The following is a 25789-nucleotide window of genomic DNA, read 5'->3' on the forward strand; positions in this document are numbered from 1 at the left end:
GTCTCGCTCACTCTTTCCCCCCCTCCTCTCCAGTCTCACTCTCCCCCCTCCTCCCCAGTCTCTCTCTCTCTCCCCACCCCCTCCTCCCCAGTCTCTCTCTCTCTTCCCCCCCCCTCCTCCCCAGTCTCTCTCTCTCTTCCCCCCCCTCCTCCCCAGTCTCTCTCACTCTCCCCCTCCCCAGTCTCTCTCACTCTCCTCCCCCCTCCCCCAGTCTCTCTCATTCTCCCACCCCATCTCCCTCTCTCCTCCACCCCCAGTCTCTCGTTCTCTCTCTCCAATCTCGCTCTCCCCAAGTCTTTCTCTTCCGTCTCTCTCCAGGCTTTCCCGCACGACCGGATCGCGCGCACCTGCACAAAAAGGAGGCGGAGTTCAAGACGCGCGTGCGCAGGATACAAAAAAGTTGTTGTAAATCATCACCGTGAATATAAAGGTAATGTGCTGCTATGAGAAGGTTGTTTTCAACAAAATTATGGCTCAGGGAAAACAATGACAGGAAGTAACAGATATGGTGTGAAAAGGCATGGGGCCTATCATCTCTGTTTGACAATCGGTTCAAACAACTAGGTGGTCATAAAACATCGGGGTTAGACTTTCCGCTTGGTGCGCAATCAGCAACCTGGGTGCAAATTGTGCTAGTTTTCCAAACTGATTTCATGGTTCAAGTATCCGCTCAAACTCATTTGCATAATCACAAACCTAAAATCAGCCACGAAATAGCGCAATCGGGCAGTGTTTTAGAGCAATTGTTTTATTTCCTTGCTATATTTAAGAGTGGTAACCTGGTAGAGTTGTATTAATACAGCTGAAAATGGGTCTCACAAAAATTAAGCATTTTAATAACTCGATTTTAAATAACAAATTGACTTAAAAACTATATTGAACAATTTATTAGTTTCTTTGGTGTACAGTAGTCAGTTTCTTAGCAAAGTAAAACATTTAAAAAATATTTAACGGCTTTTAAAAGGTGCGAGTGTCCTTTCACCTAAAAATACCCAGCTTAATTATAAGAGCCTCCTCGAAAGCCTGAAATGGGTGCAATTAGTGCAAACTTGCCATGGTGATTAATTCGTTCTGGGGACGTAGCCAGTTTGGTGGGAGGGTTAGCTTCTACGGCGATGTTTTTTTAAATCTTGAGTTTGAAATTCCACAATCTTTTGTGCTGATTTGGGGGAAATTCCGCTGGAAATACCAGTGCAACCGAGCGGAAACTCTACCGCTAGATAGGATTGCATCCAACAGGAAGAGAACCACGAGAGAAAATGGTATAAAGCGAGCAATGTCATGTTTTTACTTAGAATGAAGCCTCTTACTACCTTAGAGACCAGATAGCGTACACAGGCTTGGAGAAGCCAACTTCACAGGTCCTCATTAAATCCACGCACACAAGGTTGAGACATGAGGCTAATGTGCATTACTCTGCACGGTTCGTTAGGGTGTTTAAGGTTAATGTTTTGTCAATAATACATGGTGAATTATCAAGCATATCATTCTCTAGCGTTATAAATCTGTTTAATGGATAAAGGAATTAACCATTAATTTTCATATTGCTGTTTGTGGGACCTTGCAAATTGGCTGCAGCGTTTCCAGTGTTACAACAGTAACTACACTTCAAAGTATTTAAATGACGAAAGAGCTTTGGAATGCCTTGAAGTAGTGAAAGGTGCTATATAAATGCAAGTCTTCTAATTCGTGATGACGGTATCCCAGCCTGAACCCCCCCCCTCACACTATCCCCATGTAAATGGAGAGAGCAATGACAACAGATAGGGGGCTGCGTTTAGTAATGTCCACTGTGGGCATAGAGATGAATTGTGGTTAGTGAAGGACAGAGAGTTTGTTGTGGAGCTTTTCAGGAGAATTTATAGGGCTAAGAAAACAGGGATCCGATGTCAGCTGGAATGTTTAGGCAGATGAACACAATGGTACAATGCTGCAGGCAGAATCAATGGCCTGTAAGATCAGACCTCAATTCCCCTCCACATTATCCCAGCCTGAGCCCTCCCCTCAGTATCCCAGCCTGAACCCCCCCCCTCACACTATCCCAGCCTGAGCCCCCCACTATCCCAGCCTGAGCCCCCCCCCCACGCTATCCCAGCCTGAGCACCCCCCACACTATCCCAGCCTGAACCCCCTCCCACACTATCACAGCCTGAGACCCCCCCCCCACACTATCACAGCCTGAGACCCCCCACACTATCCCAGCCTGAGCCCCCCCCCACACTATCCCAGCCTGAGCCCCCCCCCACTATCCCAGCCTGAGCCCCCCCCCCCACTATCCCAGCCTGAACACCCCCCCCCCACACTATACCAGCCTGAGCCCCCCACTATCACAGCCTGAGTCCCCCCCCACGACCCCAGCCTGAGACCCCCCCACTATCCCTGCCTGAGCCCCTCCCCACCCCCCCCCCCACCCCACTATTCCAGCCTGGACCCCCCTGACACTATCCCAGCCTGGACCCCCCCTGACACTATCCCAGCCTGAGCCCAGCCCCCCCCGACACTATCCCAGCCTGAGCCCCCCCCCTAATACTATCCCAGCCTCGGCCCCCCACACCCCACCCCACCCCCCCTCCCTAACACTATCCCAGCCTGAGCCCCCCCACCACACTATCCCAGCCTGAACCAACCCCCCCCCCCCCCCCACACTATCCCAGCTTGGACTGCCCCCCCCCCACACTATCCCAGCTTGGACCGCCCCCGCCCCACACTATCCCAGCCTGAGCTCCCCCCAACATTATTTCAGCCTGAGCCCTCAACAACCCCGCATCCCTTACAACACTTTTGTTCCCTTTGCTGTGCTTTATTTGCATGTCTGTTCTTTTTGGTAAATTACAAAGTTAGGAAAGGAAGTGCACAAGATGAATATAGACATAGTGGAATCATGCAGAAGTGAGAGGAGACGAATGGAAAGACAGACTTATAGAAAGAATGAGCGTCAGAGACTGTACAAAAATTAGAGTAAGTGTATGAGACAGAGAAATAATTAGCATGTGGTAGATGCAGATTGAGGAAGTGACAAACCATGAGAAATCAACTAGCACCATTTAATATTTCATAAATTTCAAGGAGGTTCATTTTAATTATCCTTTTTCTGGACTATAAAACTTGAGCTTCTCTATTTCCTCATAATTGATCTCTACATCTTGGATCAGTCTTTTCTTTTATTTTTTATATCAGTAAGTGAACTTTAGCATTGTTATTACCAATTTAAGGGTATCTAAGGTTAAGACATGGCAGGAGAGCTCGGTCGCGTGATATGCTCCTCCTGTACCATGTGGGAACTCGGGGACACTTCCGGTGTCCCTGGGCGCTACGCGTGTGGGAAGTGTATCCGCCTCCAGCTCCTGACGGTCCGCATTGCGGAATTGGAGCTGAGGGTGGATTCACTCTGGAGCATCCACGATGCTGAGAATGACGTGAGTATCACGTGTAGTGAGTTGGTCTTACCGCAGGAGAAGGGTCCACAGCCAGATAGGGAATGGAAGACCAGCAGGAAGAGCAGTGCAAGAAAGATAGTGCAGGGGTCCCCTGTGGTCATCCCCCTGCAAAGCAGATACACTGCTTTGAGTACTGTTGGGGAGGATGACTCATCGGGGGAGGGCAGCAGCAGCCAAGTTCATGGCACCTTAGGTGGCTCTGCTGCAAAGGAGGGCAAGAAAAAGATTGGGAGCGTGATAGTGACAGGAGATTCGATGGCGAGGGGAATAGATAGGCGTTTCTGCGGACGCAACCGAGACTCCAGGATGGTATGTTGCCTCCCTGGTGCAAGGGTCAAGGATGTCTCGGAGCGGGTGCAGGACATTCTGAAATGGGAGGGAGAACAGCCAGTTGTCGTGGTGCACATTGGTACCAACGACATAGGTAAAAAAAGGGATGAGGTCCTAGAAAAGAATTTAAGGAGCTAGGAGCTAAATTAAAAAGTAGGACCTCAAAAGTAGTAATCTCGGGATTGCTACCAGTGCCACGTGCTAGTCAGAGTAGGAATCGCAGGATAGCGCAGATGAATACATGGCTTGAGCAGTGGTGCAGCAGGGAGGGATTCAAATTCTTGGGGCATTGGAACTGGTTCTGGGGGAGGTGGGACCAGTACAAACCGGACGGTCTGCACCTGGGCAGGACCGGAACCAATGTCCTAAGGGGAGTGTTTGCTAGTGCTGTTGGGGAGGAGTTAAACTAATATTGCAGGGGGATGGGAACCTATGCAGGGAGACAGAGGGAGACAAAAATGAGGCAAAAGCAAAAGACAGAAAGGAGATGAGGAAAAGTGGAGGGCAGAGAAACCCAAGGCAAAGAACAAAAAGGGCCACTGTACAGCAAAATTCTAAAAGGACAAAGGGTGTTAAAAAAGCAAGCCTGAAGGCTTTGTGTCTTAATGCAAGGAGTATCCGCAATAAGGTGGATGAATTAACTGTGCAAATAGATGTTAACAAATATGATGTGATTGGGATTACGGAGATGTGGCTCCAGGATGATCAGGGCTGGGAACTCAACATCCAGGGGTATTTAACATTCAGGAAGGATAGAATAAAAGGAAAAGGAGGTGGGGTAGCATTGCTGGTTAAAGAGGAGATTAATGCAATAGTTAGGAAAGACATTAGCTTGGATGATGTGGAATCTATATGGGTAGAGCTGCAGAACACTAAAGGGCAAAAATCGTTAGTGGGAGTTGTGTACAGACCTCCAAACAGTAGTAGTGATGTTGGGGAGGGCATCAAACAGGAAATTAGGAGTGCATGCAATAAAGGTGCAGCAGTTATAATGGGTGACTTTAATATGCACATAGATTGGGCTAGCCAAATTGGAAGCAATACGGTGGAGGAGGATTTCCTGGAGTGCATAAGGGATGGTTTCTAGACCAATATGTCGAGGAACCAACTAGGGGGGAGGCCATCTTAGACTGGGTGTTGTGTAATGAGAGAGGATTAATTAGCAATCTCATTGTGCGAGGCCCCTTGGGGAAGAGTGACCATAATATGGTGGAATTCTGCATTAGGATGGAGAATGAAACAGTTAATTCAGAGACCATGGTCCAGAACTTAAAGAAGGGTAACTTTGAAGGTATGAGGCATGAATTGGCTAAGATAGATTGGCTAATGATACTTAAGGGGTTGACTGTGGATGGGCAATGGCAGACATTTAGAGACCGCATGGATGAATTACAACAATTGTACATTCCTGTCTGGCGTAAAAATAAAAAAGGGAAGGTGGCTCAACCGTGGCTATCTAGGGAAATCAGGGATAGTATTAAAGCCAAGGAAATGGCATACAAATTGGCCAGAAATAGCAGCGAACCTGGGGACTGGGAGAAATTTAGAACTCAGCAGAGGAGGACAAAGGGTTTGATTAGGGCAGGGAAAATGGAGTACGAGAAGAAGCTTGCAGGGAACATTAAGGCGGATTGCAAAAGTTTCTATAGGTATGTAAAGAGAAAAAGGTTAGTAAAGACAAACGTAGGTCCCCTGCAGTCAGAATCAGGGGAAGTCATAACGGGGAACAAAGAAATGGCAGACCAATTGAACAAGTACTTTGGTTCGGTATTCACTAAGGAGGACACAAACAACCTTCCGGATATAAAAGGGGTCAGAGGGTCTTGTAAGGAGGAGGAACTGAGGGAAATCCTTATTAGTCGGGAAATTGTGTTGGGGAAATTGATGGGATTGAGGGCCTGATGGACTGCATCCCAGAGTACTTAAGGAGGTGGCCTTGGAAATAGCGGATGCATTGACAGTCATTTTCCAACATTCCATTGACTCTGGATCAGTTCCTATCGAGTGGAGGGTAGCCAATGTAACCCCACTTTTTAAAAAAGGAGGGAGAGAGAAAGCAGGGAATTATAGACCGGTCAGCCTGACCTCAGTAGTGGGTAAAATGATGGAATCAATTATTAAGGATGTCATAGCAGCGCATTTGGAAAATGGTGACATGATAGGTCCAAGTCAGCATGGATTTGTGAAAGGGAGATCATGCTTGACAAATCTTCTGGAATTTTTTGAGGATGTTTCCAATAAAGTGGACAAAGGAGTACCAGTTGATGTGGTATATTTGGACTTTCAGAAGGCTTTCGACAAGGTCCCACACAGGAGATTAATGTGCAAAGTTAAAGCACATGGGATTGGGGGTAGTGTGCTGACGTGGATTGAGAACTGGTTGTCAGACAGGAAGCAAAGAGTAGGAGTAAATGGGTACTTTTCGGAATGGCAGGCAGTGACTAGTGGGGTACCACAGGGTTCTGTGCTGGGGCCCCAGCTGTTTACATTGTACATTAATGATTTAGACGAGGGGATTAAATGTAGTATCTCCAAATTTGCGGATGACACTAAGCTGGGTGGCAGTGTGAGCTGCGAGGAGGATGCTATGAGGCTGCAGAGTGACTTGGATAGGTTAGGTGAGTGGGCAAATGCGTGGCAGATGAAGTATAATGTGGATAAATGTGAGGTTATCCACTTTGGTGGTAAAAACAGAGAGACAGACTATTATCTGAATGGTGACAGATTAGGAAAAGGGAAGGTGCAACGAGACCTGGGTGTCATGGTACATCGGTCATTGAAGGTTGGCATGCAGGTACAGCAGGCGGTTAAGAAAGCAAATGGCATGTTGGCCTTCATAGCGAGGGGATTTGAGTACAGGGGCAGGGAGGTGTTGCTACAGTTGTACAGGGCCTTGGTGAGGCCACACCTGGAGTATTGTGTACAGTTTTGGTCTCCTAACTTGAGGAAGGACATTCTTGCTATTGAGGGAGTGCAGCGAAGATTCACCAGACTGATTCCCGGGATGGTGGGACTGACCTATCAAGAAAGACTGGATCAACTGGGCTTGTATTCACTGGAGTTCAGAAGAGTGAGAGGGGACCTCATAGAAACGTTTAAAATTCTGACGGGTTTGGACAGGTTGGATGCAGGAAGAATGTCCAGAACCAGGGGTCACAGTCTAAGGATAAGGGGTATGCCATTTAGGACCGAGATAAGGAGAAACTTCTTCACCCAGAGAGTGGTGAACCTGTGGAATTCTCTACCACAGAAAGTAGTTGAGGCCAATTCACTAAATATATTCAAAAGGGAGTTAGATGAAGTCCTTACTACTCGGGGGATCAAGGGGTATGGCGTGAAAGCAGGAAGGGGGTACTGAAGTTTCATGTTCAGCCATGAACTCATTGAATGGCGGTGCAGACTAGAAGGGCTGAATGGCCTGTTCCTGCACCTATTTTCTATGTTTCTATGTTTCTTTTTTGCAATTTTTACAATGGAAGTCAATCTTTTTTGTGCTATGGTAGCCAAAACGTAATAGTTTTCCAAGGGTGGTCGAAAAATAGTCAGCATAATTTCTGTAGAATTATATTCTAATGTTCTAACTATAGATTCTAAACCATATAGAGGCATACAAGAAGTGTTTAAGGTATTCATCCTTCTTATTCAGCCTTATCTGGTGAGTTTTTTTCTTCAGATAGCATCAACTATTTGCAGCTGATTTAGGACGCTACGTTTGGAACTTGCTGCCCACAAACAAATATAGCAGGTCTAAAGTTGGACACATCATCTTTTTCCTGTGTGCACAAATTCATGTACATGCATCTGCAATTGGAAAAAGATTTATACACTGTGTATTGCTGAAAAGCAAATAATTGCATAACACCAACAAAATAGCTCTTAAAATTCTTTACAAATACTTTAACTTAAAGGAGCAGTTTTTGTGCAATATTTACTTTACCAGCTGATCCCAATGGCAAGTGACAGAGACTCGAAGCAAGCTGGTGTTATTGATAAACTGTAGTAAGGAAAAACTACCTGGTGAAATATTTTTTGAAAGTGTTCAGAATTTCAGACTTTTCCAGCTGCATAGCTTACCTCACTCGTGGTTTTCAGATTGTAAGGAATCGAAGAATCAAGCAGGGTTAGAGAGGAAGTGTTTGGTAAAAGGCCTAGAAATTGGCCTCGTTAGCACCGCTCATTTATCGCCTCCAGGGGGCGATAACGGGGCGCTAACCAGGTGCGGCGATAACCTCAACTTTTATGGCGGTGTTATGGCTTTGTGCTCCGATCTCCTTCGCCCAGAGACCATGACGTAATCACCATGCGCATTGACCCGGTAGCGCTCCGGACCGAACTTGTGTTCCGCCCCCTGCAGCATCGCCAGCGAAACCACTGGCAGCTGCAGGAAACATCCATCGGGAGACCGGGCGCTTCAAGGACAGTGCTTAAAGGCGAGGTGGCCGAGGTAAGTAAAAAAATATATATTTACCTTGTCGCTTGCAGGTTTTTTCGTGGGTTCCTGCCTGCAATCGATCAGCCCAGCACACTGCTCAAGTGCCGGGCTAATCGGGCTGGATCGTGGCTGCCATCGTGGAGAAGGTACTTTTTTGTTTCTTTGCAGAGCCTGCAGCGATGGCCATTCCCTTTAAGGGAGGGAAGGAACATCTGAACGTGACCAGTGTGCAGCACTGCTCCACTCACCGCCCTGCATGCTGCCGATTACGCTCCAGTAAGGATGTGGAGCGCCTGATCTAGGGCTCCACTTCCTTCCTGGAGTGCAACCGCCAAATTTTTTAAACAATTTGAAAACATTAGCGCTTGCCGCTAATTTTTCAAATTTTTTAAAAGTTAACACCCCAAACACTCCCATATTACTCCCCCAAAGTCTATTAAGTCTTTGCAATGAACTTCTTACATTGGAACAAAAATGCTGAGGCACTTGGGTTCTAAGACAAAGTAATTTTTGTTTATAAAAAATATGTACCACCACATATTGCATGGTCCCACTGATCAGATGATGTTAAATATCTAAGATCGCATTTATTAAAACTTACAAAAATACATTTCCCAAGACTTTTCTCCCCCTTGAGTCAGCAATTACACCAAAAATAAAATCCAAGTGCATTCTAATTGTTACTTATATTAGTTGAACCAAAATAATAGATGGTCATTGATCTAACTCATTATCATTTTGTAAAGTTTTCATAGCTAGACCCCACAGCGTCAGGCTAGAGAGGAATGGTCCTTCATTTGTTCTATATGAAACACTAGGTGTGTGATTTCCAAAGGGCACATTAATGTGAATGTCCAGACTAGTCACTGATGATCGCACAGTTGAGGGATTTTGGGATGGCACGGACTCTTCAGGCCTTGGATTGCTGTCAACAGTGTGAGTGTGGGGCTGATGCGAAGCTTGAGGCTTCTGGGTTTTGGCAGAACTCAAAACCATCTTGTTTTGATGATCATCCATTTGTTGTTGGACCAAAGAATTGTATTCAGAATGAGAATTTTCATGCATATTTGCTGACGTCTCAGTCACCCCAACAGAAGACTGTTCTGGGTCACCACGAAGCTTGTCTAATGGAGATGCAGGCAATAGTGCAACTTGCATAACCTGGCTGAGCGGCTCAGGCTCAGGTGAATTTTGCTCAACAGATTGTCCATAATTTTCCTCAGAGCTATCAATTTCCTCATTTCTTACTTCGTGATCTCCGTTGTACCTGCAATGCATTCGTTTGTGTCTGTGCAGGACAGCAGAACGTGTGAAGCACTTGCCACATGTCTCACAGTTATATGGCCTTTCACCAGTGTGTGTTCGAACATGGCGACGTAAGTCACCAGAACCCGCAAACCGTTTTCCTGCAAGTTAAAATAAGAAAGGTCATGTATATATTATTCTTGTAATGCAGCACCAAGGAAAACTGTTTCAACACCATGGATGAATAAAGATGTAAGGGAAAAATTGAGGGTAAGGAAAGGGGCATACACTAAGTACATGGACAGCAGGGGAGAGCATGACAAGAGAGAATACGAAGAGATTAGGAGAGAAGTAAAAAAAAATTGGAAAGGCAAAAAGGAACTATGAAACTAAATTATCAAGGAGCATAACACAAAATAGTAAAATATTTTACATGGTAAATAAATTTTAAAAAGGAAAGTCAGGATGAGAATAGAGCAACTAAGGGATGGACAGAATATCACAGGCAGCGAGAGAGATGGCAGAAATATTACTTTGTTTCAGTATTATCGAGACAGAACAGGTGGACATGACATCGGATGATGAGATTAGAAATGAGATAATTGTATTTAAAATAAGAGGTGAAATATTACATAAATTAATCAAACTCAAAGAGGATAAAACCCCTGGTCTGGACAGATTATATCCATGCATTTTAAAAGAATCAAGGGACGAGATAGTAGAGGCATTACTACACATATTTAATAATTTGTTAGAACAAGGTGTAGTGCCAGAGGACTGATGGATCACTAACATAATATCAATATTTACGAGGGGAGATAGAACTTAAGAAATAGAAGCAGGAGTAGGCCATACGGCCCCTCGAGCCTGCTCCACCATTTAATACGATCTTGGCTGACCCAATCATGGACTCAGGTCCAGTTCCCTGCCCGCTCCCCATAATCCCTTATTCCCTTATCGTTAAAGAAACTGTCTATCTCTGTCTTAAATTTATTCAATGTCCCAGCTTCCACAGCTCTCTGAGGCAGCGAATTCCACAGATTTATAACACTCAGAGAAAATAAATTTCTCCTCATCTCAGTTTTAAATGGGCGGCCCCTTATTCTAAGATTATGCCTCCTAGTTCTAGTCTCCCCCATCAATGGAAACATTCTCTCTGCATCCACCTTGTCAAGTCCCCTCATAATCTTAGACGTTTCGATAAGATCATCTCTAAATCTTCTGAATTCCACTGACTAGAGGCCCAACCTACTCAACCTTTCCTCATAGGTCAACCCCCTCATCTCCGGAATCAACCTAGTGAACCTTCTCTGAACTGCCTGCAAAGCAAGTATATCCTATCGTAAATATGGAAACCAAAACTGCACGCAGTATTCCAGATGTGGCCTCACCAATACCCTGTTTAACTGTAGCAAGACTTACCTAATTTTATACTCCATCCCCTTTGCAATAAAGGCCAAGATTCCATTGGCCTTCCTGATCACTTGCTGTACCTGCATACTAACCTTTTGTGTTTCTTGCACAAGTACCCCCAGGTCCCGCTGTACTGCAGCTCTTTGCAATCTTTCTCCATTTAAATAACAACTTGCTCTTTGATTTTTTTTTCTGCCAAAGTGCGTGACCTCACACTTTCCAACATTATACTCCATCTGCCAAATTTTTGCCCACTCACTTAGCCTGTCTGTATCTTTTGCAGATTTTGTGTGCCCTCCTCACACATTGTTTTTCCTCCCATCTTTGTATTGTCAGCAAACCTGGTTACGTTACACTTGGTCCCTTCTTCCAAGTCGTTAATATAGATTGTAAATAGTTGGGGTCCCAGCACTGATCCCTGCGGCACCCCATTAGTTACTGATTGCCAACCCGAGAATGAATCATTTATCCCGACTCTCTGTTTTCTGTTCGTTAGCTAATCTTCTATCCATGCTAGTATATTACCCCCAACCCCGTGAACTTTTATCTTGTGCAGTAACCTTTTATGTGGCACCTTGTCAAATGCCTTCTGGAAGTCCAAATACACCACATCCACTGGTTCCCCTTTATCCACCCTGTTTGTTACATCTTCAAAGAATTCTAGCAAATTTGTCAAACGTGACTTTCCCTTCATAAATCCATGCTGACTCTGCCTGACCGAATTATGCTTTTCCAAATGTCCTGCTACTACTTCTTTAATAATGGACTCCAACATTTTCCCAACCACAGATGTTAGGTTAACTGGTCCAGGGAACTACAGGCCGGTCAGCTTAACATCGGTGGCAAGAAAAATAATGGAATCCCTACTAAAGGAGGAAATAGAAGAACATCTAGAAACCAAAAATATCATAATGAATAGTCAGCATGGATTTCAATGGGGAAAGTCTTGTTTGAGCAACCTCATTTAATTTTATGAAGAGGTAACAGAAAGTGTAGACAAGGGTAATGCAGTAGATGTAATTTAGCTAAATTTTCAAAAGACCTTCGATAAGGTACTACATAATAGACTAATGAATAAGGTCAGAGCATACTGAGTTAGGGGACAAGTAGCAGAATGGATAACTAGCTGGCTTCAAGACAGAAAGCAGAGAGTAGGGGTAAATGGTAGTTATTCAGAGTGGCAGAAGGTAGGAAGTGGTATTCCACAAAGATCAGTGCTAGGACCACTGTTGTTCATGATTTATATTAACGAATTAGACTTTGAAATCAAAAACACGATTTCTAAATTTGTAGATGATACGAAATTGGGGGTGGGGAGTTGCTGGAATAGTCAATTCTGAGGAGGACGGCAACAAATTACAAGACATTAATAAACTTGAAGAGTGGGCATATAATTGGCAAATAAATTTCAACATAGATAAATGTGAGGTATTGCATTTTGATAAGAAAAATAGGGAGGTCACATACTACTTGGAAATTACAAATCTAAGTGTGGTAGAAGAGCAAAGGGATCTCGGAGTGCAAATACACAAAGCACTGAAAGTAGCAACACAGGTTAACAAGGCCATAAAAAAAGCAAACCAAGCACGAGAGTTTATTTCTAGAGGGATTGAATTGAAAAGTAGAAAAGTTATGCTAAACTTGTATCGAAGCTTGGTTAGACCACACTTGGAGTACAGTGTACAATTCCGGTCGCCATATTATGAAAAGGATATAGAGGCATTGGAGAGGGTGCAGAGAAGATTTACAAGGATGATAGCAGAATTGTAATGGTATACCCATCAGGATCTCTTTTCTCTTGAAAAGAGAAGGCTGAGGGTGATCTAATAGGGGTCATTAAAATTATGAAAGATTTTGATACAGTAGATAGAGAGAGTGTGATTCCACTTGTGGGGAAGAACAAAACTAGAGGCCATCAATATAAGATAGTCACCAAGATATCAAATAGAGAATTCAGAAGGAACTTCTTTACCCAGAGTGGTGAGAATGTGGAACTCGCTACCACAGGGAGCGGTTGAAGCGAACAGATGCATTTAAGGGGAGGCTAGATAAACATACGAGGGAGAAGGGAATAGAGGGTTATGCTAAAAGAGTTAGATGAGGAAAGACGGGAGGAGGCTCAAGTGGAGCATGGACTGGTTGGGCCGAATGGCCTGTTTCTGTGCTGGATAGCGTATGTAATCCTATGTAAAAATTGGCAGCAGTTACTCTGGTGTTCAATGAAGGTAGGATAATGTCAAATTAACATGATATAAATGTAATCCCCGTCATCTCTACCTCTAAAATGTTTTAAATCAAGAAAATTACACAAGAAGAATCTTTTGTTAGCTATTTAACTGAAATATCCATCTCTACAAAGATAATATGCCTTTGAAATTCGTTTTTTTCCACATTTCATTTGTACTATTAAGTGCTTTGAGCATTTCTATGCTTGATTTAAGTACACCAATGCTAGTACACTATGTAACTGTTAGTGACATCTATTTATTAAGGGCCTGCTATAAATTAGTCATTTTTATGCTGTTGACTTGTTCTAGTCAGTTAGCAGCAAGTGAGACTGTAGCGGTCATTAATGTTGCATATTTTTTTCCTTATTGTCACAGAGCTTTCGTGTGATAGAAATTGGGATTTTGCTGGTGAAAAATCTATGATCCTATTTGACAAGAAGGGACAGTACACTGTTTTAACAAGGTCACCATTTATACTTTTATAATATGTGATTGGTCAAATATTAGAGATACACTGCTCACAATAACAATGAAATGTTAGAATTTGTCTCAAGGCTTAATGGATAACCGCATCACTAAGTATAGTACTAAATCACAGTTTAGTAAAGTCCGAGGCTTAAATCTTTGATCTATGCTAAGTTAGCTGATCTTGTTTGCGGTGGTATTAAGATGTTATAAGTGGGTTTGAACACCCCTGGTTTAGAGATGGAAGGTTAGGGAAAATTAGCTAAGGTTCCTGCTTTCAATCACTGTCCACTGACTCCTCAAAGTGTGTATACGCATAGTTAGAAACATAGAAAATAGGTGCAGGAGTAGGCAATTCGGTCCTTCGAGCCTGCACCGCCATTCAATAAGATCATGGCTGAACATTCCCTCAGTACCCCTGTCCTGCTTTCTCTCCATACCCCTTGATCCCCATAGCCGTAAGGGCCATATCTAACTCCCTCTTGAATATATCCAATGAACTGGCATCAACAACTCTCTGCGGCAGGGAATTCCATAGGTTAACAACTCTGAGTGAAGAAGTTTCTCCTCATCTCAGTCCTAAATGGACTACCCCTTATCCTAAGACTATGTCCCCTGGTTCTGGACTTCCCCAACATCGGGAATATTCTTCCCGCATCTAACCTGTCCATTCCCGTCAGAATCTTATACATTTCTATGAGATCCCCTCACATTCTTCTAAACTCCAGTGAATAAAGGCCCAGTTGATCAAGTCTCTCCTCATATGACAGTCCAGCCATCCCTGGAATCAGTCTAGTGAACCTTCGCTGCACTCCCTCAATAGCAAGAACGTCCTTACTCAGATTAGGTGACCAAAACTGAACACAATATTCCAGGTGAGGCCTCACTGAGGCCCTGTACAACTGCAGTAAGACCTCCCCGCTCCTATATTCAAATCCCCTAGCTATGAAGGCCAACATACCATTTGCTGCCTTCACCGCCTGCTGTACCTGCATGCCCACTTTCAGTGACTGATGAACCATGACACCCAGGTCTCGTTGCACCTCCCCTTTTCCTAATCTGCCGCCATTCAGATAATATTCTGCCTTCGTGTTTTTGCCCCCAAAGTGGATAATCTCACATTTATCCACATTATACTGCATCTGCCATGTATTTGCCTACTCGCCTAACCTGTCCAAGTCACCCTGCACCCTCTTAGCGTCCTCCTCACAGCTCACACCGCCACCCAGTTTAGTGTCATCAGCAAACTTGGAGATATTACACTCAATTCCATCATCTAAATCATTAATATATATTGTAAAGAGCTGGGCTCCCAGCACTGAGCCCTGCGGCACTCCACTAGTCACTGCCTGCCATTCTGAAAAGGACCCGTTTATCCCGACTCTGCTTCCTATCTGCCAACCAGTTCTCTATCCACGTCAGTACATTACCGTCAATACCATGTGCTTTGATTTTGCATACCAATCTCTTATGTGGGACCTTGTCAAAAGCCTTTTGAAAGTCCAAATGCACCACATCCACTGGTTCTCCCTTGTCCACTCTACTAGTTACATCCTCAAAAAATTCCAGAAGATTTGTCAAGCATGATTTCCCTTTCATAAATTCATGCTGACTTGGACAGATCCTATCACTGCTTTCCAAATGCGCTGCTATTTCATCCTTAATGATTGATTCCAACATTTTCCCCACTACTGATGTCAGGCTAACCAGTCTATAATTACCTGTTTTCTCTCTCCCTCCTTTTTAAAAAAAGTAGTGTTACATTCGCAACCCTCTAGTCCATAGGAACTGATCCTGAGTCGATAAACTGCTGGAAAATTATCACCAATGCATCCACTATTACTAGGGCCACTTCCTTAAGTACTCTGGGATGTAGACTATCAGGCCCTGGGGATTTATCGGCCTTCAATTCCCTAACACAATTTCCTGCCTAATAAGGATATTCTTCAGTTCCTCCTTCTCACTAGACCTTCGGTCCCCCAATACATCCGGAAGGTTATTTGTGTCTTCCTTTGTGAAGACAGAACCGAAGTACTTGTTCAATTGGTCTGCCATTTCTTTGTTCCCCATTATAAATTCACCCGAATCCGACTGCAAGGGACCTACGTTTGTCTTCACTAATCTTTTTCTCTTCACATATCTATAGAAGCTTTTGCAGTCAGTTTTTAACGTTTCCAGCAAGCTTCCTCTCGTACTCTATTTTCTGAATTAAACCCTTTGTCCTCCTCTGTTGAATTCTAAATTTTTCCCAGTCCTCCGGTTTGCTGCTTTTTCTGGCTAATTTGTATGCCTCTTCCTTGGATTTAACACTATCCTTAATTTCCCTTGCTAGCCACGGTTGAGCCACCTTCCCAATTTTATTTTTACTCCAGACAGGGATGTACAATTGTTGAAGTTCATCCATATGATCTTTAAAGGTTTGCCATTGCCTATCCACCGTCAACCCTTTAAGTATCATTTGCCAGTCTAATCTAGCCAATTCGCGCCTCATACCGTCAAAGTTACCTTTCCTTAAGTTCAGGACCCTAGTTTCTGAATTAACTTTGTCACTCTCCATCTTAATAAAGAATTCTACCATATTATGGTCACTCTTCCCCAAGGGGTCTCGCACAACAAGATTGCTAATTAGTCCCTTCTCATTACACATCACCCAGTCTAGGATGGCCAGCTCTCTGGTTGGTTCCTCGACATATTGGTCTAGAAAACCATCCCTAATACACTCCAGGAAATCCTCCTCAACCGCATTGCTACCAGTTAGGTTAGCCCAATGAATATGTAGATTAAAGTCGCCCATGATTACTGCTGTACCTTTATTGCGCACATCCCTTATTTCTTGTTTGATGCTGTCCCCAACCTCACTACTACTGTTTGGTGGTCTGTACACAACTCCCACTAGCGTTTTCTTCCCTTTGGTATTGCGTAGCTCCACCCATACCGATTACACATCATCCAAGCTAATGTCCTTCCTTACAATTGCATTAATTTCCTCTTTAACCAGCAACGCCACCCCACCCCACCCCAGCTGGTAGCACCCTCGTCCGAGTCAGGTTGTGGGTTCATAGAAACATAGAAAATAGGTGCAGGAGTAGGCCATTCGGCCCTTCTAGCCTGCACCACCATTCTATGAGTTCATGGCTGAACATGCAACTTCAGTACCCCATTCCTGCTTTCTCGCCATACCCCTTGATCCCCCGAGTAGTAAGGACTTCATCTAACTCCTTTTTGAATATATTTAGTGAATTGGCCTCAACAACTTTCTGTGGTAGAGAATTCCACAGGTTCACCACTCTCTGGGTGAAGAAGTTTCTCCTCATCTCGATCCTAAATGGCTTACCCCTTATCCTTAGACTGTGACCCCTGGTTCTGGACTTCCCCAACATTGGGAACATTCTTCCTGCATCTAACCTGTCTGAACCCATCAGAATTTTAAACGTTTCTATGAGATCCCCTCTCATTCTTCTGAACTCCAGTGAATACAAGCCCAGTTGATCCAGTCTTTCTTGATAGGTCAGTCCCGCCATCCCGGGAATCAGTCTGGTGAACCTTCGCTGCACTCCCTCAATAGCAAGAATGTCCTTCCTCAAGTTACACAATACTCCAGGTGTGGCCTCACAAAGGCCCTATACAACTGTAGCAACACCTCCCTGCCCCTGTACTCAAATCCCCTCGCCATAAAGGCCAACATGCCATTTGCTTTCTTAACCGCCTGCTGTACCTGCATGCCAACCTTCAATAACCGATGTACCATGACACCAGGTCTCGTTGCACCTTCCCTTTTCCTAATCTGCCACTCCACAAAAGGAGCACAAAAATCTAGGCTGACACTCCATTGCAGTATTGAGTGAGCTCTGCACTGTTGGAGGTGCCGCCTTTCAGATGAAACGTTAAACTGAGGCCCTGTCTGTTCTCTCAGGTGGATATAAAAGATCCCATGGCACTATTTTGAAGAAGAGCAGGGGAGTTACCTGAAGAGAGTGGCCAATATTTATTCCTCAATCAACATCACTAAATCGGAATATCTGGTCATTATCATATTGATGTTTGTGGGAGCTTGCTGTGCACAAATTGGCTGCTGCGTTTCCTACATTACAACAGTGACTACACTTCATTGGCTGTAAAGGGCTTTGGAACTTCGCTCAGTAGTCGTGAAAGACGCTATATAAATGCAATGTTTGGAAGTTGAAAGTTTCTATTTATATTTCTGAATAAAAATTCTACACCTATTAAAAAAATTACATTAAAAAAATCTATAAATTCATCAAAACAGAAATTTGTTCTTTTAAGTTCTGGGATTTCCTTTGAGTATCACATCACTATCTAACTATGCAGTGCATTAAGATGTCCTTTCTCTATCCACTCACAACATAAGTTCAGGACCCTCATCTGTATTGGTTAACACTTTTTGTGACAGTAAGTACCATGAGGGATAAAACCTGATGTGTGTGGTCCAGCTACTATCTGGAAAAGCTTGCTGAGCCATCAGTAAACCAATAAATATTTTAAACAAAAAAAAATGTTAAGAGCACTCGATGTTTTAACAATGAACCTACCGCAAGTTAAACAATTATATGGTCGCTCTCCTGTATGACGGATTCTGTGTTTGACAAGCTTCCTCTGCATGTTAAAAGACTTTCCACACTGATCACAAGTGAACAGTTTATCTGCACTGTGTGTCTTCTTGTGTTCCTTTAAATTACTGAAGTTACTGAAACCTAGGCAAAATTTCAACAATTAAAAATTGAAAAAAAATCACATTGCTGCATACTGCAACACAAGTATTCACAAACTTTGATTATTAGTAAAGAGCAGTGCTATCACTGGCCTGTCAGGACAGTATCAATATGCTATAGGAGACATTGTATGCAAGCTGATATACTTCTTGTGGGCTACTCTTACTTTAACACCTCGGATTATCCCCATCATCGTCAGCAGTATTTCTGACACAAGGCAAGTTAGAAGATTAAAATCTATTATATTGCAGGATTTTTTTTCAGAATTCAAGTAATTATGCTTTTCTAAAGTCCTACTGAAAACAATCCCAAGCATGAAGCCATGGAATTTTTTTCCCCCAAAGCAAGTGCGTGAAGCAGTCAACATGGTGCATCAACATGCTGTGTAGGGGGGGGCAGATTTACACCTGTGATTTTCCACAAAGTCAGTTACTGTTTGCAATAGCCATGGCAGGGATGGGAGAGACCAGGCTTGCGTCCAGTGGAAGAGTTAAAAAAAAATCATCACGAAAGTCACACAGGCCATTTTTGTGCTCCTCACAGACGTTGGCTGACAACCGGAAGCTCATCTGTTTGTACTGTTGAGTTGTAGAATGGTCTATTGCTGTGTGTGGAAGCTTAAGAAAATAGGAGTAGAAAAAAGGAGCGCAAAAACTAATTAAAATCATGAGTCTGACTACAGTAACCAGTTTTCTAAACAGTGGGTTCTGTAGTTTATTTAAAACAAATGGCAACCGAGGTCTGGGTGGCACACAAAGATTCTTGATCTTTTACTTCTGTGACGGAAGTTGCAACCCAGCCCTAAAGATTGAGTTAAAAAAATCTTATGGATTTGAAGGTCAGGTGAATTTAAAATAACCCCAGTCTGATTTCCAGTGACATGTGTCTTCAGCACAAAATAGTTTATTCATAACAGGACATCAACTTGACAAAATCGACTGGAAAAGATTGACAAAATTAGAAATGAAAAGAATTAGAGCACGCATTAACTGTGCAACAAATCACACTGTTGTTCTACATAGCAACTGACCAAGTAAGAAACTGTGGCTTGAAAAGAGGAAGAGAAAAAGATTCAGAATGCAAGGTATTGTGATAGAGATGCCCAAATACAGAAATTGAGGATACTCACCAACAGACTTGTTTTCACATCGTTTTTTTTTTAAATCAAGCTAGACACATTCAAGTCTTATAAATATAAAAATGAACTGAGTTAACATTTCAGGCCGATGACCTTTCATCAGAATGATGTAATGACCTGAAACATTAACTCTGTTTCTCTCTCCATAGATACTGCCTGATCTGCTGAGTATTTCCAGAAGCTTTTGAGCTGGAATAATGGATGCAACTTTACCCCCATTTTTGCTTTCCATATTGGATTTTAATGTAAAGGTCAGAATTTATACATCTTCAGTTTATAGATCAAGAGAAATGAAATATTTCAGACAAACCTCGACCACAAATGTCACACAGATGAGGTTTCTGGCCTGTGTGAATAACAATATGGCGTTGTACATCACCTGAGGCAGCAAACCTGAAATAAAGGGCAAGGCTTTAGAGATAAAGAACAAGTTTGCTTTTTGTTTAAACCAATGAACCATTACAAGTTTCAAAATATTGTACACTCTCCAATGCAAGAGACTGGCCCAAAATCCAAGTCAGCTGCTTCCCACGGGCGATTGGGTAAAAAAACCTTTTTAAAAAACGCGCACTTACCTGAAGCTGCTGCGCCCACGCGAGTTCCCGGTCCTGAGGCCTCCTATGACTGCGCGTCACAACGCATGCACGTCAGGATATGCGCAAGGCTGGAGCTGGGCAGCCAATCAGGTAAAGTATGTTGTCATTCATAATAATGGGAACTCCGTAAGTTGGAGTTCTCATTATTATGAATGAGAAACCTCCCCAAACACACACAACATTCAATAATATACTGCATATTTAACATTAATTTAAATTAGTTATTTATTATTAAAACTATACATTTTTCCAATTTTTTAAAAACGTTTTTTTAATTATGCTTTAAAATAAATTTAATGTAGTGGGCAGGGTTTTTAAAAATAAAGTTTTTTTTATTTTATTTTTTATGTTTTAAGTGTGTTTTAAGACTCTTACACCTGACTTTTATCAGGCGCAAGAGTTTTCAGGACATTTGCTGGGCAAAATATGGGTAGGTACCGCAATCTTGCCCTTGCAAATGTCCTGGCTGCTGATATATGGAAGATCTGTCAAGCTCCAGCTTGACAGATCGGAAAAGCCGGTTTTCAGCGTATGCGCATTGTGTGCTGCAAATCGGCTTTTGCAATACCTTCCCGGGTCCGTAGGAACTTCGTATGGACCCGGGAGGCCGGCATTTCTGCCCCACTATCTTCCTCCCCAAAATATCTCATACAAATGTCTAACACCAGACTGTAAAATTACTAGTAACTGTGAATTCTTTTGGATGGTAATCTAGTTATCTCACTTCTACCCATAGTATAGAAATCTTACCATATTTTTAAATCCCATATTTAGATCTAAAAATGTTCCAATTGTTTTTTTCCTTTCCATACACTCTAGATGATGCGATAATCACTTTTCAAAATAACGGCATGCTGCACACATCAAATAAAACATGGCCTTGTTGCCTGTTAAGCTTTGGAAAATATCCATCCAGGTATCCTGGACTTTATCAAACTCAGAACTCCCTGCCTCTCTACTTATTGTCAATCCAACTTGGCTCTCTAGGCCTTCCTAACCTCACACAACTCTTCAGGTTTTCTGCCGTCTCCACAATCTGCCCACTTAACGCAGATTGATCCATGGGAACACAATGTGTCCAGTATGTCCCGTGACCACTGTAACCGGTCAAATCAGGTCTTATGGCTTAAGTCTGCTAATAAGTAGTTTACACCACAGTAGATAATTATCAATAATACATTTTAAAAACAGGTTGCTACCATTACCTTTTGCCACAGATTTCACAAATGTATGGCTTTTCACCAGAGTGTCGTCGTAAATGAGTTTGCAGATTTCCTGCCTGGCAAAAATTAAAATGAAAATTTAAGCCAATATACTGAAATCCACAACACAATGGGATATAAAAGCTCAACCATCAACTTCCCCACTTTATACAGTCATCGTCATTCTTTGAATAGAAGCATCCTTCACACACTAGTAAGAGCAAGACCAGTCCCCAACTGAAAGGCAATAATGCTTTTAAGATGCTTTAGATGTCTCTCATGACAATTACATGACTTCAGCAATAACTCTCTACAGAGCTGATCTCTCTGAAAGGTACAGAACATGGACAATTGGATAGGTGGGTAGTATGTGAATGATACTTCCATCCATCCATATCAACAGGATTTTGACTTAATGGTACCTCAGAACAAGAAGAATCTTTCAGGTCAGCATTCAAAAATACAAATAACAAATTCCAACTATTTTTTTAGCAGATCCAAACAACAGTGTTTGGCAGAAGTATCGAGGATTACTCCAACAATTTTACTGATTCTTTCCGAATTAATGTTGACCTTGAGGTTGGTCTAAGAAGCAATACTGATGCTTCAATACCATTTATCGATGGTTGCTTCCCCACTAAATGGGTAACAGTGTAAAACATATTCCACTAACTACTTGGCAAGCTTCTATTTGGAAATTAGAGCTCAAATGGCCTGAGGTCCAGCTGATAAAAATAGTTTTAATGAACTGATCTAGTCTGGTTCATTGTAATGTAAACCTGGAGTTACTAACTTTTTTGGCTCCACGTTATCAAGACTGCTTTCTATATGGGAAATTCAAGATCACAGGAACTTGTAAGATAAAACTTATTTGCATGTTGTGACAGTATTTTAATAATGCTTTATAAGGTCCTGCAGTATATATCACTTTCTTATCACTAAAAGTTGCAAGACCGAGCTTGGTAATTAATTATGCTTAAGTTGTTTGTGTAGAAGTTCCCAGGGAGGATAGCAAGATAATGGTAGACTGGGCTATTGAAGGTCAAAGGATGTTTGAGTTAATAACGAGAGCATTGCAATGACATGAGGCCCAGACAGCTGCAAGCTATCACAGCACTTGAAAGGGAAAAAAGATGTAAGAGAAGCAGCTATTGAACCCTGAAGGCAGCGTGGACACAGAGAAAGACTGGAAGAGAACTACAGTCAACAGAACACAGCAAGAGACTGCGTCGCAGTCACTCAGTGGGCTTCCGTTGCAGTTTCAAGGAACAGACTATCGACTAGTTAAGTATTATTTATTTGTACTGGAAGTAAACCACTTAATAAAATCTGTTGTGCTTATAAACAATATACCTGTACCCAGCGTGGTTTGTTGTGGTCACGGACGAGTCTCTTCTATCAGATCTTACAACTGGAAATAGCTCTAAAAGAAATGTAAATAAAAAGTCCAGAAACCAACATTTAAATCCCACAAAGGCACCAGAATGTTGTATGTTGGAAAATTCTTTCAGACTTCCTTTATGAATCAGGAGCTGAGGGTCTGCACCCCAAAAAACATTCTGGTAAGGGAAGGAGGAAAAATTGTCATAGCTGACGTACATGCACATTTGAAACTTTGAGCTGCTAGAAGTTCTTTAATTTGATAGATCTCAGCAGATACGGAATTGTGGCTTTATACCAGAGATTTCTTATTGGCAGAAGCCTCCTTGAAGACCCATGAAGTCACCAATATGGAGAGTGGAAGATATTCCTAGAAGAACTGAATTCATTCAATATCCTAGACATCAATTAGAAACTGTCTGTGAAAGAATGCAAACTTTTGCCTTGAACTGAGACAGAAAACCTACCTACCATGACAGTGAGATCAGAAGGTAAAAATCTGAGTGATGTCCATGATTTGCTTTTCCAATAAATGGCAATGAGAATGATATAATCCATCCATTACTTCTGCAGAGCTTTAAGAGTCAGAGTAAATGAAAGAAACATATATATGTTGCTCAAAGACATGGTTAGACTGTCAGTGGGTTCAACAGTTTCTCCAAGTGGAACAAAACTAGAAGTTTCCTCCTGGAGTGTGTTAGGATGGGGGTTATGACTGGAAAAGAAAGCAGTGTACCTCCCATGGCAGAGGTCTACTCCTTGAAGGTCTTGGTTTTGAACTGGTCAAAAAAAGTGGCTGGATTTGATTTGTACAGAGACCCAGACTTGCTTAAAAAGGTAATTTCCTCACTGTTCCTCTGAACCTGTAAGAGTTAGGAAAATGTCTTCAACCATGAGATTGTATAAAAATGTTGGCCATATCACATAAATCTGAGTCAATGGTGCGCACAATCTTTGTATTGCTACTATGCATCTAAACCAAAAAAACTGGAATATGTGTCCAGCTATTTCCTTAATGGAGGCACACATGGATGAATAGTTGTTACTGATAATTGGGTAAGAAATCCAGAAATATTAAGCAGGACGCTGGAGACATTACTTGAGAGATGTCTAATATTGATCACAGTAGCAAAACCCTTAAAGAGAGGACATAATTCCTTGAGAACGATACATAAATGTTCAAAGCAGATGGTGATGGTCAGCTCCTGGTATTTAAATGTACTGAAAATGCATCATGATACAGAGCGTCAGTAATGAAGAGTGTGACTCAACACGGAGCATTGGCAGCAGAATTTGACAACACACAGTCGCAATGAAAGAGTCCCAGGAGCCACAAGATTGGTTGGTGGAGCAGGCCTCAGCATTAAAACTACCAAACAAAGAATGAAGTAATTTCTGTGGATGGGTCCTTCCCCATTCTGGACCCATGAAGACTCGGTACCAATAGGGATCAATCTGCCTTTGGTGAGGGTCTCCTTTCTACAGCCAAAGACCTAGACCAAATGCCCAATACTGGCTAGTATGAAGCTTGTATTCAAATGCTATTTTGATACATTTGTGCAACTTCCAAGTTAAGGTTGTGTCATAAGCAGCAGTGATTTGGATGATTTCCATACTCAGTCCTTTGTAACTTAGCCTGAATAATCTGCAATGGCCACCTTCGTTGTGGCCACTATCAGGTTGCTTCTTCCTGTAACTGCTGCTTGATCTGATTAGAACCAAGCACCAAGAGGTGCCAATGAACATGTTTCAGTCGGAATGGAATGGTAACTTCTCCCTGCTTACAAGAAAAACCTAGGTGATGCAACATCTCCACTCGTGGTTAAATGGTCGTGCAGGTCATTGTAGTAACCTTGACGAGCATTTCTGTGGAGGACCTGGCCACAAAGGACAGACTAAAGGGCAGCATTCATGTCGGAAACATTTTCCCACTATTTTAAATCAATGATACTTTCTGGGACGCATCACAATGGCAACCAGCAGTAGCCACATTGAGGACTCACTCCCATATAGAAGTAAATCCTTGTTACAGCTCAGGATCTTGAACATTTTCCACAGAGAGTATTTAGGGGGGAGTGGGGGAAAAATGTTACTTTAAAATATGTGCTTTAAAAGCTTAGGGGGAGAAATTAGGCTCATTTACACCAGTTAGTGCCTCCGGGGGATGATAACGGGGCACAAATGGGGTTGTGACCGGGCGCAGCAGGATCAGCTTAGCGGGAGTTTTGCGGCGGCGGCGGTACAGCGTTACACCCCGATCTCCTTTGCCCAGTGATCATGAAGTCATCGCTATGCACATCACCCAGAATCCGAACTTGCATCCGTCCCCTGCAGCATCGCCAGGCGAAAACACTGACAGCTGCAGCAGGCATCCATCGGGAGGCCGGAAGCTTTGGGGGCGATGCTTAAAGGCGAAGCGGCCGAGGTTAAAAAAAACATTTCAAATCTCGCTTTCCAATTTTTTACCTTGTTTGCTGCTCGCGATCGATTAGCCCGGCACTCTGCTGCAGTGCATCGGGCTGATCGGGCCAGATCGCAGCTGCAGTCGAGGAGTCTTTTGCAGAGCCTGCAGCTGCGGCCCTTCCTTATAAGGGAGGGAAGGAGCCTTCCAACACAGCAGTGCTGCATGGCCCATTGTGCAGCACTGCACAGCTACCGCCCCGCCTGCTGCCTCTTGCGCTCCAGGAAGGAAGTGAAGCGCTTGATTTAGCAATCCTCTTCCTTCCTGGAGCGCAAACACTGATTTTTTTAAAAAGTTTGAAAACATTAGCGTCTGCCATTAATTTATCAAACTTTTAAAAATTAGCGCCCCAAACGGGGTGCTCCCCAATTACTCCCCCATCATTTCTACTGGCAAGTAAAGAAAGGGTCGGAGACTGTAAGTAGTTTGGATACTAATAAGCTAACTGTGATGATGTATCCTCATAGACTACAACTAATAAGCAATTTAGTGGCTTATCAATAAACACCAAATACCCGTAGTGTTTGATGTTTTCTTAAATCTCTTTCTGACTGAATAGTCAGGAATAAAGCTGTGTTACAGACACATAAAAGACTAAATTCCAACTCACGATCTGTCAAATTAAGAGTACAAAGAGGCTTCGCTGCATCTTTCAACTCCTGTTAGAAATCAACGTGCTGGCGAAAAGTTGGGGCTACATGTCCACCTACTCCGAAGTAATTACGCTTTCAA

The 25789-nt window shown here is 42.9% G+C and overlaps 1 protein-coding gene and 1 long non-coding RNA gene across 3 annotated transcripts in view; one reads left to right on the forward strand and one right to left on the reverse strand.

Annotated features, from left to right (window-relative positions):
• The first annotated feature begins 388 nt into the window (after positions 1-388).
• LOC139246241 (uncharacterized) lies at positions 389-19899 on the forward strand. The gene is made up of 3 exons (XR_011590318.1): positions 389-430; positions 13461-13548; positions 19568-19899. It is a non-coding gene; the product is annotated as an uncharacterized lncRNA (long non-coding RNA).
• The window catches only part of zbtb49 (zinc finger and BTB domain containing 49), a 40367-nt gene continuing 23314 nt past the window's right edge, over positions 8737-25789 (reverse strand). For both annotated transcript variants that reach the window (XM_070871394.1, XM_070871393.1), the window contains 4 exons: positions 21220-21293; positions 19729-19811; positions 18101-18262; positions 8737-9605 (listed from right to left, as the gene is read on the reverse strand). In XM_070871394.1, coding sequence (XP_070727495.1) covers positions 8914-9605; positions 18101-18262; positions 19729-19811; positions 21220-21293 — 1011 coding nt within the window. In that variant the 3' untranslated portion in view covers positions 8737-8913. The remainder of the gene's footprint in view (positions 9606-18100; positions 18263-19728; positions 19812-21219; positions 21294-25789) is intronic.

The sequence above is a fragment of the Pristiophorus japonicus genome, chromosome 2 (assembly GCF_044704955.1).
Source record: "Pristiophorus japonicus isolate sPriJap1 chromosome 2, sPriJap1.hap1, whole genome shotgun sequence".
Classification (NCBI taxonomy): domain Eukaryota; kingdom Metazoa; phylum Chordata; class Chondrichthyes; family Pristiophoridae; genus Pristiophorus; species Pristiophorus japonicus.